The sequence below is a fragment of the Mustela lutreola genome, chromosome 1 (assembly GCF_030435805.1).
Source record: "Mustela lutreola isolate mMusLut2 chromosome 1, mMusLut2.pri, whole genome shotgun sequence".
Taxonomy (NCBI): domain Eukaryota; kingdom Metazoa; phylum Chordata; class Mammalia; order Carnivora; family Mustelidae; genus Mustela; species Mustela lutreola.
In genome coordinates, this window is record NC_081290.1 from 242,696,439 (window position 1) to 242,710,714 (window position 14,276).

The 14,276-nt window shown below is 48.4% G+C and overlaps 1 protein-coding gene across 2 annotated transcripts in view; it reads left to right on the forward strand.

Moving 5' to 3' along the window:
* PARVA (parvin alpha) overlaps positions 1-14,276 on the forward strand; it is a 179,456-nt gene that overhangs the window by 98,315 nt on the left and 66,865 nt on the right. For both annotated transcript variants that reach the window (XM_059136445.1, XM_059136453.1), the window contains exons 2-4: positions 4,105-4,194; positions 4,277-4,347; positions 6,609-6,711. In XM_059136445.1, the coding sequence (XP_058992428.1) occupies positions 4,105-4,194; positions 4,277-4,347; positions 6,609-6,711 (264 nt within the window). The remainder of the gene's footprint in view (positions 1-4,104; positions 4,195-4,276; positions 4,348-6,608; positions 6,712-14,276) is intronic.

Consider the following 14,276-nt stretch of genomic DNA (forward strand, 5'->3'; position numbering starts at 1 on the left):
CAGGCAGGAGTTGAGGCAATCACCCTGCTCTCCCGAGCTCGACCTTCAGCTGGGCACTTAATCTGTTTATTAAGTTATGACTAATGGCACTGCGAGACACCGAGGGCCGCACATTCAGCCCCAGTTTTAGGTTGTTAGAGGAGGTTCAAGGGATAAACATCATATTCCTAGTCTGTGCCAGAGAAATTCAATTGCAGCTCTTTTCTCTTTCAGAGTACAGAGATGGGCGAGGGACTTCTGCTGGGTCCTGCTTGGGCTTAATAGAAAGGAAGCCTCCAAAGCAGACGCGGGCTGTTTTGGGAAAGTGGCCGCTAATGCGGGCCCCATGGGGCAGGGGCCAGGCCTGAACAGGGCAGTTTGCACACTCACTTTTACAAACAGTTGGCTCCGAGTCAGCAGTTAATGGGATGGGAATGATGTTCCTGTACCGAATCATTTCCTGAAAAAAAAAAAAACAACACAAAACATTTCCAATTGCAAACATATCTCAGCCTTTCTTGTAGGGTTTGTTATGTCTCTGTGAGTGAATTAAAGAGGCAGGGCGGAGGGGAGTGTTTCTGACTGGGGATTTTTCATCGGAAAACATTTTAACAATGATGTACACATTAAAAAAAAAAAAAAAAAGATCCTGTTCAGACTCACCTTTTAGGAGTCCTTGCTGCAGATAGTACATTTCTACTCGCATTTGGAGAGGTGTAAATATCTCTATATTCACAGGTTGGCTCAGGCCATACAACAGGCTTGGAACAGATGCGGCTTTTCTCTCCTCACAAAATAGAAGCATACACATATGCACACACATGCGCACACAGGGTCAGGCCAAAATGTTTTTTTGTTTGTGTTGTTGTTGTTGTTGTTATTCCCAGAGAACAAGCTAGAATCCTTCTTTGCATCTACCACACTGTTCTGGCAAATTCTGGCTCAAGGCATAACCCGTGCAAATGGTGGTCTTAACAGTTTGGGTTTTTCATTGACTCAACAAATAGGTTTTTAAAAATTGTTTGAAAGATTTATTTTAGAGAGAGCATGTACCTGTAAGCAGGGGGAGGGGCAGAGGGAGAGCGAGTGAGCGAGAGAGAAAGAGAGAGCAGAGAGACAGAAGCAGACGCCCCACGGAGAGCAGAGCCCCACACGAGGCTCCATCTCAATCATGACCTGAGCTGAAATCACGATTCAGATCTCAGTTGACTGAGCCCCCTCCCATAGTGTATTCACAGAATTCCTACCAAACACCGGGCACTCTCCTAAGTGCTTGATCTATATGAACTCATTTAACCTTCTCAAAACCCTAGGAGGTGGGTAATATTATCACTCCCATTCTGCAGATGGGGAAACTAAGGTATAAGAAGTCAATGAACTTGCCCAAGGTCAGAGCTAGGAGATCATGGATTTGAATGTAGGCACTCTGGCTCCTCTTTGGGGAATCAAATTGTGAACAAAAGAGAAAAAAGTGCCAGCTTTCCCATAGTTTATTTTCTGGCTACATGGGGGACAGACAACAGACACATGAATAATGATTATTTCAGGATGTGGTGAGTGCTCTGAAGAAAATAAAAGATGAGAGGGAGCAGGGGGCTACTCAGAGGGCCTTGTGGGTGTTAGGAAGGAGCTGGAGCTTCATTCTGAGTATGAGGGGAAGCCACAGGAGGGCTTAACGCAGGAGAGTGGATGATGCTATTTACATCCTTATGGATCATTCTGACTGTGCTGCGGGAAAATGCATCGCAAAGCAGCAGACCAGTTGTAAGCTGGTTCTTGTTGTCCAGGTGAAAGATACTGGTGGCCTGAACCAGGATGGGGTGGTGGAGATGGTGAGAAGTGGTTGGCATTGGATCCTGGTTTAGAGGTGGAGCCCAAAAAACTTGCCAGCATATTAGATGCAAAACATGAGGAAGGAGAAGTTAAGGGTGATTTTTTAGATTTTGGCTTAAACCATTGTATGAATGGCGGTGCCATTTACTGAAGAAGAGAAGAGCTGGGAAACAGCGGTCTCCTTTTAGTGTTTGTTATGGTGGGGGTGAGGGTGTTGACAATCATGTTGTGTGTGGATACCTTTGAGATCTCTATAAACAGACAAAAGAGGAGACCTGGGGAAAGCCTGGAGTTCAGGGTCAGGCCTTGTCTGGAGATTAAATGTGGACATCAGCCACTAGGGCAATGCCATCCAACTGAATTTCCTGTAATGAAGGACATCATGACATCTGTGATGTCCAGATGGTAGCCACTAGCCGTGCTTGGTCCACTGGGTGCTTGCAGTGTGATTGGTACAACGAAGAAACCGAATTCTTAATTCATTTAAATGTGAACAGCTGCGTGTGGCTGGTAGCTACTGTACTGACAGTGTAGACCTGGGGGGTCGGTAGTGTAGGTAGAGAAGGTCCTGGGCAGGAGCTAGTGTCTCTACCTGCCAGTACACCCAGCCTCGCACCCACATTTAAGCGTGACTTGACTTCTGCTTGCACAGTAATGCTTGTTCAGTAGTGGAAACCTTCCTCCTTTGTCAGAAACAGCCTGGAAAAGAAAGCACACTGCCTGTCTGAGGAGGAACATTGGAGGAAATCGTAGGAGTCTCATGATACTGCGCGAGTCCGTTTTGTTTTTCACTGGAAAGCAAACATGAACCGATGCTTACTAGAACCATTTTAGCCTTGAAGGTGTGGCTTATGTCTTTCAGTTATGTTTGATGAGGGGAATTATGTAGAGTGGTGGGTGTCTATTAATTTGCAAATTTGCAGATTCAAGACCGTGACTGGCTGATCTCCCGTGTGAATGTCAAGAGCCCACAGCAACAGGACTAAATACCAGCTTCATAATGCAAGTTGTGTCTCTTTGGGGTAGAGTGTGTTTCACTGTCTTTGTTAGGCAATCTCGTCCCCAATCCAACTGCAAACATCAGTGAGTGTGCGAATATGAAAGAACTCTTTGTAAGTGGCTGCCTTGTGCTTAAGGGTTCTTGCAACTGGCCATCAGGGAGGCCAGAGTCCATAAAAAAAAAAAAAAAAAGAAATGAAATGGAGAGATGGGACATTGCTTTTATTAAGGCTGATCACTGCTGCCGTATTAGCTCTTTGAGAACCCTTTGGTGACCAGTACCATTAGAGAAAATGGTCTTTTGGGGCTTCATTGGTGAAAAGTAATTCTCCAAACTGGAAGTGAATAGAGGTGAGGAGATTTCGTAGGTTTTGATTTTAGTAGGTGATCCAAGGTCAGTGCTTAGCAAGCGCCCCTCAGTGGTTTTATAGTAGGGATTTGTTTTTCACTGAGGCTTCATGGGGAGGGGGGACAGTGGGCACATGGCGAGGAGAGTAGGCTATAAGTCTTCAGTGGCCATTGACCTCTTTTTGTTTTCCTTGAGGAAAGTGGAATTGTAGATTTCTAGGATTTGAAAACTGCGAGAAGGACTCGCTGGCCACCCTTCCAGTCGGGCTCTTGACATTCAGCTGAGGAAATGGGCCTAAGCGAGGAGATGCCTGGCGCCAGGGGCACCTACTCATTAGAGCTGAAGGGACAGACCAGAGCCTAAAAAGAGGCCAGACTGAGGTGTCCTAGAGCAGCAGCTGGGGTGAGGTGGAGGGAAAAGAGAAGGTAGCATAATCCAAAAAATACTTGGGAAAAGGGAAGGGAAGATAATCAGAAAAATAGTTAGGGAAGCCAAATAAGGAGAGGAGTATGAGGAGACCTGTGCCGAGGGTTGAAATGGCTTACGGCTTGGTGACCTTGTTCACCCAGACAATTACTGGGCACCTACTCTGCAGCGATAGAAAGCCCTGGGAGGAGGGGCAGGCAGGAGGTGGCAGGCAGAAACCAAAGAAAGATGTGAGTGCCCACCCTACTTGCGTTTATCCTGAGATGACGTCTGGAAGCAGGCAGAGGCCTCCCTGTTGCCCCAAGGAACGGGAGTGAGGTGACAGTCTGCAGAGGTGACCTGAAGGGAGCTACTTGGTCCTCTTCGCAAAGAAAGGCAGGGACTCTGTTGCAGGCTGAGTAACAGCTGTAGGCTAACCTTTGTGGTCGTATTAATGTCCGTCCCGAACACGTTTGTAAGGGAGCTCCTCCCTGTCCTCGGCGGGCTGCAGTGTGACTCCGACTGTCTTCTTCTTGCAGTATCGGAACTTCAGGAGGAAGGCATGAACGCCATCAATCTGCCCCTCAGCCCGATCCCCTTCGAGCTGGACCCGGAGGACACCATGCTGGGTAACTGGGTCTCTTGTTTTCTGGGTTACCCTAATGCCTTCAGATAAAGCCACCCCCCACTGACTGTCTTTTCCTTTTAAAGAGGAGAATGAAGTGCGAACAATGGTGGACCCAAACTCTCGCAGCGACCCCAAACTGCAAGAACTAATGAAGGTAAGAAGAAATTAGGAGGGGCATCAGCTGCACCCCCCGGCTCAACAGGCATCTGTAGACCCCCTGCTCTGGGCAGGCACTCACGGGAGCCACTGCACAGTGACTTGAAAGTCATGGGCAGCTCGTGGTCCCATAGGTGGACATCTCCAATTTAACAGAAGTGGCACACGGCAGCTGCCCGATAAATGGTGTTGATCCCAGGTGCCAGAGAAGTTAGTGCAAATGAGCTCATATTTGCCACGATCTTCGCGTTCACACAGTCTTTCCACTGCTTGTCCCAAGGCCCCTCAAAGGCACCCTGCAAAATAGGACTTCCTATCATCCCCACTTACAGGTGAGGAAAGTGAGTCGTGGAAAAGCCAGTGGTTTGTGTATGGTCACAGCTGAGTAGAGGGGATGGAATTCAAACAGAAGGGAATAAATTGAATTACATCATGTACACTGTGCCTGGCGGCAGGGGCTGGCCTGTGGTCGTCCCCTGGAAAATGTTCATGCCTCCCCCTTTGGCTTCCCCATCCTGTGCTTTTCTTCTTCAGCTTCTCCAAGCTGCATTCAAAACAGGACAAAAGGCACTGGATGCCAAAGTGGTTCGTGCAAAATGCGAACCAGGTCTATCGTTTTCCTGCTCAGACCCTGTGTGTGGATTCCTACCAGCTGAAGGTTGAAGCCCCTGCTCCTGGGGGCGGGCATTTGGGGTCTCATGCTCTAGCTGCTTGTTCAACCTCAGACTGTCCCCTTAGAGTCACCGTGCAATGACTAGTTGCTACTACTTAGACACTTGTCTGTCTCCTTTTCTAAATGATGAGCTTCTTGAGGTTAGAAACCACTTCTTTTTGCATCATTGTACCCCAGGATCCAACACAGACTGTGACATGGAGCAGGTGTTTATAAATGCTGGGTGGGTGCGTGGGTGGGGGATTGTTGGGGGATGGCTAGAGGGCGGGGCGGGGGGAAGGGTAAGGAGGGAAGCTGCTACCAACGGGAGAGCAATACAGAACAACATTCTATGAAGGCCCCAGGCTCCCCACAGGTAAGGAAGCCCAGTCCAGCTACTGCCCCTGTGATAAAGACAGTCGATTTCTGCTAAGTCAAAGATGTCAAGCCCAAAAGGGGATGTTCTGTGTGATTCCATTTATGCAAAATTATGGTGGTTGCCTGAGGCCTGTCATCAGGGAAGGGGACTGAGGGCAAAGAGCCCAACCTTCCTCTGCTGAGCGAACAGCTCTGCATCTCGGTTGTGGTGGTGCTGGCTGCACAACTATATCCAATGACCAAAACGCACCATGCTGGATCTTTAAAATGAGTTAATTTTACTATATATAAATAATAAACACAAAACACATGAGCTGAAAAATTTCAAAGTGAAAGGTAGTGGACTTGAGCAAGCTTCTGTTTCCTTACCTGAAAAAGCAAACAAATGCCCCCTCCCTCTCGTGGGTGTTGTGCTGATTAACTAAATGAGAGGCCCGTGGAATGGCTCCTCTCGGTGCTTGATGTGGAGAGAGGAGACAGCTGCTGAGAGAGAGGAGACAGCCCTGGCCTCACAGAGAGGTGGCTTGGGCTAGGAGAACAGTCCCTCTGAGGCGGATAGACGAGAGTTCGGTTGCTGTCTCTGTCCACGGTCGGCAACGTGACCTTGGCAGCTATGTTCACTTCTGTGTCTGATCTCCCCTCCTGAACGTAGGGGGGGGAATAACCCCTGGCCAAATGTCATCATGAGTAATACGAGCTTTATTTATTCATAAAATGTACCTTTACTGAACATTTGGCCCTTGCCCTTGGTGATTTTTTTCTGCTACCTCAAGTGGGAGGTCTTTTCCTCCTCCATTTTAGAGGTGGGCCATCAGAGGCTCAGAGCAGGAACTAGCCTGCATTAGATTCGTAGATGGTGGGGGTACACATGTCAGTTAGTGGGTCACTCACCCCAGTTTGTGTAATGTTCCAAAGCACATACCATTGCCTGGTGTAAGCTACACAGCTGAACACTAGGTGAATGTTGCTTTCCATTGGGGTAAGGAATGGTAAGGGGCCGAAAGATATCAACAGGGACACTGAAGTCACCAGCACTGGAAGTGCTTAATGCCAGAAGAGTAACTGGGCCCTGAGGGCTCACAGCACTCTGCCTACATACTGTGTCACCTGGACGGTTCTGCTGCGTTCCAGATCTGAAGTTCATTTCGATTTTAATGACCCAGGATAAGAAAGCTGATCTTCGAGAAAATTCCCATGACCCTTCTCTTTTTTGGTCTCCCTCCCCATAGGTATTAATTGACTGGATTAATGACGTACTCGTCGGAGAAAGAATCATCGTGAAAGATCTGGCTGAAGATTTATATGACGGACAAGTCCTGCAGAAGCTCTTTGGTGAGAAGGGGGTGGAAGGTTGCGGTGGAGAGCTTGGATCGGCAGGTGGCTGGTCCCCGACTCCTCCCGAGGAGCCGTTCTCAGCTCACAGCACCTCCCAGGTGGTGGGCTAGGACTGTGCACAGTGTGGGATGACAGACCAGTGGAGCCTGGAGGTATCCTCCTGGAATCTGTTTTGCAGGAATGAATTGCAGAGGGAGGTCAATGACCAGATGGGGCTGCTCCCCCTAGCAGTTGAAGGCCATGAGCTCTGTAGATGAAAAAAAAAAAACTCCACTGTGTCCTAGAAAACATGCTTTATACCCTCTAGGAAACTGTGCAGGATGGCCTCTGTAGGTCTGTTTACATGTGTGGGGGTTAAGCACGTTTGTACATACCTCTGTCACCTATGGGTGTGTGCGCATGTGTGTATGTGTAGACCTATATGTATGTGTGTGTGTGTGTGCACGTATGTATACTTCCAGGAGCTGTGGACCCGTTTGTGTACACCTCTGTGTAGCCCTCTCTAGGGTCAGGGGCACATAAGTGGGAGCCTGGGCCTCTGCATGTCCAGATGTGTTGTCTCTGGGGAGGTGTGTGCCCATTCTCAGTGTTGCTGTGGAAATATAATTCCTCCAGGGGGAGAAAGGCGAATTCAGGGGAGATTTTTGTGTTGAAAGGCCAAATTCAGCCTGAATGAATTCGGACTTTTCCTCAGCTGTTCCCCAGTTCCTCTCTCGTCCAAACCTCTGCTTTGAGTTCTAGACTTTCATTCCCTGCCGCCCTCATGTGTACCTCACGCTGAGCTCATCTACTTTCCCACTGGTGTTTCTTGCCCTCTTTCTTGCAAACCCCAGATACATGGGGGGCCTCCAGGGCTCGTTTCTTCTTGCGCACATTGTCTCCTGCATCTACTCTCCCGCCCGTTTTCACTTGTCTGAGCTCCTGAAACAGCCTCCGGCCTCAGCTCAGTGCCTCCCAGCTCACTGCCCCCAGCCCACACCCACGGCACACAAGGAGGAACCTTCTCGAAACCCAGGGGTAGTCTTTCCAGTTCTTGCTCTCCCCTTCCCCGGGGGGACCCAGGCGGGCCCTGTAGCACCGCATTCAGACGTCTCCTCTGGCTGACTCCCCACTGTCTTTTCAGCCTCACGTCTGGACACGCTCACACATGTGGCTTGTGCAACAGAAAGTGCTTAGGATTGTGCCTGACACGCAGTGAGTGCCCCAGCAATGTCTCTCATCATTTTCACGAGTACTGGTTTTATTATTTTCATGACTACCAGTGTTGCATTATTACACACACCGCACCTGTTCACATCTCCATGCTCACGCCCATGCTGTTCCTCCCGCCTCGGGCTCTTCTCCCTCTCCCCAGCAGGGCAAACCTTTACGGTTCATCCTCTAATCTCGGAACTCCGTAGAGCGTGTCTGCCTCTGGTACCTCCAACAGTCACATCTGGAAGTGATGGTCATGCACCTTCTGTGTTCCCCTGGGGATGCACATGCACACATACCAATGTGTACGTAATACACCTGCCTTTCTTTTCTGACGTTCTGTGTTATTCAGGGAAAGGTCCGTGGGCTCCTGAAGGGTAGGAACACCACATCGTACGTATGAATCCTGGCATCTCCAGTGCTAGTACTGTGCCCATGACTTGTAACGGGCACATAATCGCTGTGTATTGAATGAATGAATGATACAAAATCTGGTCATTTCTAGGAAGCTAGACTGATTTGTTCCTCAAACATCAATATCAGTGAGTGTTAATATTTAAAGGCTTGTAAATGCAACTGAATACAGAAAAGAAAAGGCTTGGCACGTGTCCGTGTTGAAAAGCCGAGAGCCTCAACTGAGCGTCTCTTTCAGTGACTGCTGCTTTTAACTCCCCCAGCAGATTTCTGGAAGTGCCTGGAAATGCTCTGTGTAGGGCTTTCAAGGCAAGGGGGGAACATGGCCACAGAGTGATGGAACGTGGTTCCAGAACCACCCAATGTCATGTCCGTGTCATGCCTCCATGTCAGGCATGGAGCAGTCACATTGGATTATTTCAGACCTTGACCTTCCTGTTGAAGGGGTCATGCTACTCTTGTCAACCTAGGTTTAGACCCTTTGTAGGCAGATGGCTGGGCAGCCATATTGAAAAGCTCCAGGCAGGCTACCCGGGTGGAGAGAACGAGTTTACAGGTTAAAATATGCATCGGGGGTGCCTGGGAGGAGTGACCCCTCCAACCTCGACCTCCCCTCTGTTTTTCTATCTATCTTCCTCTTTTTCAGCAACTTTCTCAAAAGAACATTTGCTACTGTGTCTGCTTCCCTACCACTGAACATTCGTTCCCCGCTGAGGGACAAGCTGGGTCCCACCCCAACCTCTGCCCCGGCCGTCCCTTCTGAGGCCCCCAGTATCGATTCTGATAACCTCCTATGCTATGGCCTCTGACACTCCCGAACGCCTCACCCTCGTCCCCCAGCATGGGGGCTCCCGGGATCTCATGGCCCCCTGGTTCTCTGCGGCTTCCCATACACCCCAGTTCCCCCAGCTTCTTGATATGCTTTTCATCTCTGCATAATGGTGGGAACTCCTCAGTCTTCCATGCGTGGCCCCCTCCCCTCTTTCTCTCACATCCACTTCCTGGGTGTTTCATCTGCTTCTCTGGTCCAGCTGTCACCTCTCTGAGGATCCCTCTCTGAGGCTGGAAGGCGTCCCTCTGCCTCCAGTCATGCCCACCTGGGTGTCATCCAGGCCCCTCGGAACCAGCCTGCCCCAAACGGAGCTGCTTCTCTTCCCCCACCCCCCCAAAGCCATTCTCCTTTCCCGAGGGGTGGATGGTGTCACGACCTCATAGCCCGTTGTTCAGATTAAAAACCTGGGAGTCCTCCTCTCTTGCTCCTTCTCTTTCATCCCTTATAGTCTGTTGGTCACAAATGGTGACAACCGGACTCCCAGGTAGAAATCCCATTTCTCAGCGAGGTCGGATGTGTGAAGCACTTGAAAGTACCGGCTCCCTACGTGCTAGGTCAGTGGAACTTTCTACATGACTTTGCAGCCCCACTGCTGCCACAGTGGCTTCTCTGGCTCCAAAAAGCCTTTCATCTGTGGCGTGCTGCCTCCTGCCCTGGTAGCCTTCTAAGGGCTTCCATATCCTCTTTATATTTTACTATTTGTCTTAACACTTCATAGGACATTTGTCAGTGGGGTTTTTTGGTTTGGTTTGGTTTGGTTTTACTTTTATTTTGAACTAGTTTTAGACTTAGAGTTGCAGAGAGAATGCAGAGCTCCCGACCCCCCGACCCCCTGCATGGCTCCCTCTAACGCAAATGTCTTACCAGACCACCGTACAAGGGCCAGAACTCAGAAATCAACCTCAGCATGGTGCTTAAATAAGTTACAGAATTTATTTAGATTTCACCAGTTTTTTACATCCGTGTCCTTTTGCAGCTCTAGAATCTGATCCAGGATCGCACACCACGTTAGTTCGTTTTGTCCCCTCCAAGCTGTGGCAGTCTTTACCTTTCCTGTCTCTCGTGACCTTGACACTTTGGGAAAAGGACTGATTATTTTGTAGAGTGGCTCCCAACCTGGGTCTGTCTGATGTTTTCTGAAGATCAGAGGAAGGTTACGTATTTCAGGGAATACCGCAGACATGACAGTCCCTCTCAAGTGTATCGGATCAGGGAAGGCTTGCTGTTAGCCTTCTGTCTTATTACTGGTGAGTTAACCCTGATCATTTGGTTAAGGGGGTGTCTGTCTGAGTTCTTGATTGTGAAGTTACTATTTTTCTCTTAGTGGTTCATGTATTTAGGGGTGGAGAGATGATTTTAAAATTATGCAAATATCTTGTTTTTCCTTAAATTTTCCCTGCTGATTTTAAGTGGTAGATCTTATCTGCCTTGATTATTACTGTGATTGGTCCAATGGAGATTTTCTGCTTTCTTCATTCCTTCTACATTCATTCATTTAATTTTTTTAGAGCACATGTGCAGAAGAGTGGGGAAGTGAGGGGCAGAGGGAGAATCTTTTTTTTTTTTTAAAGATTTTATTTATTTATTTGACAGATCACAAGCAGGCAGAGGCAGGCAGAGAGAGGAAGGGAAGCAGGCTCCCCGCTGAGCAGAGAGCCCCCATGTGGGGCTCAATCCCAGGATCCTGGGATCATGACCCGAGCCAAAGGCAGAGGCTTTAATCCACTGAGCCACCCAGGTGCCCCGAGAGAGAAAATCTTAAGCAGGCTCCATACCCACCATGAGCCTGATGCAGGACTTGATCTCATAACCTCAAGATCACAACCTGAGCCAAAATTGAGAATTGCTTAGCTGACTGAGCCACCCAGATGCACACATTCCTTCCACATTTATTAATTAGAATCTTTCTGTTAAGTAAATGGGGAATAAAGGCAACTTTTCCTGTTTATTCAGTATTTATCAGTATGGACACAAGGGTGCTTATTTTATACTTTAGATTATAATCCACTAGTACTTGTTTTTGGCTCCTGTACCTCCAGCCTTTGACCACTGGAAGCTCATTCAGGTTGGCCTCTGGCTCCTTTGAACATACCACCCCGTGGTTTTTTTCTTAGCACTTCCTTACCTTCTGGCATCATGAGATGGCCGGACTCATCTTATGTTTTACTTACTCTGGCCCTCGAATCAGCCATTTCTCCACAGAGCTCTGATTTCTTTTATTAGAGAATGGTATTTAGAAATCAGGATCTGGGCATCTGAGTGTTTTTAACTTGCTCTCTGTAGCACACATAGACATCTATACGTAGGTAGAGAACCATGACCTGGGAGTACAAAGGTGAATCCGGCATGATCATTTCCAGAAATCCACTTTCAAATTGTCCTGGGGCTGGGCATGGGAGTAGGAGGGGCTGAGGTTGGGATTGGGAAACTGGCTATAGAACACTGGCACGTAGAGGAAAGTGGAAATGCCACAGGGACCTCCAGGAACCCCAATGTGCTGAGCAAGTGACATTTCAGGAGCAAGGTATGGATCGGGAATCCAGGAAATAAGCTTGAGACTTCTCAGGGCAAGGACTCAGAACCTAGACGTGACCACGATCTGGACGCAAGAATTTTTTGGCAAAAGGCTGTATTTTATGGTCTTGCTGAAAGCCCAAATAGATGAGCATCCCTGAAATGACAGGGGGGCTCATACCTGGGTCCCCCTGCGCAGTCAGATCCTCCCCCTGCTCCACAGCACTGTCTGCCCTGCTTGTCTTTCTCAGAGACCCCAGGCATGTCTAGGAGATTGTCCTGACATACCTTCACCCAGTCCTTCTTTCTGAGCTGCCTAGGCCAGCAGCCTCTGTTCCCTGGGTCTTGCCCTAGCAGGAGTTCCTTATTTAGGTTTTCCTGAAAGCAGATGCTAGGACAAGGACATGGATGGAGGAAGTGTATATGAGAGGTGATCTCAGAAAATAATCAGGTGGGCAACCTAAGAGGGGAAGAGACAGGCCCGTTTGAGGGTACATTCATATGGACAGCAGCTCCCTTTGTCCCCAGCTTTCAGACCCATGGTTTTCCCTCTGAGAAAACAGGTGGCCACACCTCACGTCGTCCTTCCCAGGATAGAGAAGCAGAGGCACTGTCCCCCAGTGGGTGAGGACTGCCTGTGTAAGAATTAAAAGCCTCCAGGTAGTATTCCTGCTGGAGAAGCTCTTGGGCAAGAGAGCTTTAGGGTCGGAGATGGAAATGGACCATGTGCTGGACACCCATCTGGAGATGAGCAAGGGAGCCCTGGGAAGGAGCGTCCACATCATCCAGGAAGACGAGAAGGTACACGTCTGCCTGAGGGCCTGCTCCTCCTGTGCCTGGCTGTCTCTCTGTACCCTTGATGTGGCTGCCAGCGGGAACGCAGATGCTGGTCACCCGGGTCTGCCCCTTTACGATGCTTCCCCCTCCCTCTCTTGTCTCTCACACCAACAGCTCCGGCTCTTCCCACACCTCAGGACAGAAGCTTGCTGGATTTGCATCCCCAGCACCTAGGAGGTAGACAGGACCGAGAGAGGCAGGAGATGAAGGATCCTAGAAAAATGCCCGTGCGAGATAATCCTTGCATGTGAACATAAGCTTTCCTGACTTGGGAGAGAGCCCTGTGAGTTTCCTTAGGATATGTTTTATTTAACTGATTCTTATCTTTAAACATGTGTATGTCCTTGCCTGTTTTGAGGGATGAAAGTCATAAGGCTCTCCCTCCTGGTTTTCCCAATAGCAGATGGTAAACAGGAGATCTTCAAGCATGAGATGGAGAAGAGTGCCTTGGGCATAAAGGTTCTGCAGGAGGGCTTTTTGTTTTGTTTTTTTAATATTTCTTATTAACATCTAATGTATTATTTGCTTCAGGGGTACAGGTCTGTGATTCATCAGTCTTACAGAGTTCACGGTGCTCACCATAGCACATACCCTCCCCAATGTCCATCACGCAGCCACCCCATCCCTCCCACCCCCCTCCACTCCAGTGACCCTCAGTTTGTTTCCTGAGATTAAGAGTCTCTCATGATTTGTCTCCCTCTCTGGTTTCAGCTTGTTTCATTTGAGAAATGAGGATCATAGGGGAAGGGAAGGGAAAACGCAGAAGGATTTTTTGTTTCACTTGAGAGTGTGTGTGTGTGTCTTTGTCCCTGATAGAGCCTGGAGAGCACATCTTACACTGCCCTTACTCTTGTCAATTAATAGTCATTAAGGAACAACCATTTCCTTTGCTACATGCTAACTGCTGAGTTTGGGGATAGAAAAGCTCATGTGTTGCTGTGTCACTGAGGCTGTGACACAGTACCTGGTAGTACAGGGCTGTAGGGTATGGAGTCATTGAGGAAAAGTGCCATGAAAGAGGAGGGCATTTTGAATGGGGTCTTGTGGAAGGAGAATTTCAACCAAGTGTAGAAGGAATAGAACATTTTAATCAGCACAGCCCAGTGTTGCTGGTAAGCCCCTGTTGATTTTGGCGTGAGTGGAGGGAGAGGGTTGTGCAGACAAGGAGTGCATGGGTAGGTGGTCATCAAAATCGGTTGTGTGGGACGTGTGGCTGACACAGACGAGACCCAGATCTTGATTTCCTGCACCATTCTACAATAATGGAAACCAGGGTATGTGGAGAATTGGCAAACTTGAGGACTGGAGCACGTTGCAGTGCCAAAAAGAGTTGCTAAGGAAATACATGTGTCTGTGGGTGGCATGCCGGGAGTATTCAGGACTGACCTAAAACAGCCCAGGGGCTAATGGTGGAATAATATGAGCACAAACATAAATGACAGTAGTATTGGATTCTAGTCCAAAGTGCAAAATCAATATCCTTAAGCTCATATTGTTATAAACAGCTAAATAAATGAGAGGAAAGGGACAGCTCTTCCTCACTGAATAATTCACGTATTTACAACCCCCTCAAAGAAGTAAAAGTTAAATGCTAAAGGTGACAATGATGAGTAAGCGTGAACAGAAAAAGAACATTTGGAAAAAACTAGTGAAACTCAACATACGGAGTTAATAGTCCTATGCAACAGTCAGTTCAGGAGTTGTAACAAATGTACCATAGTAATGTAAGACGATGTCAGTGGGTGAAACTGGATTTGGGATGTGCAGGAAC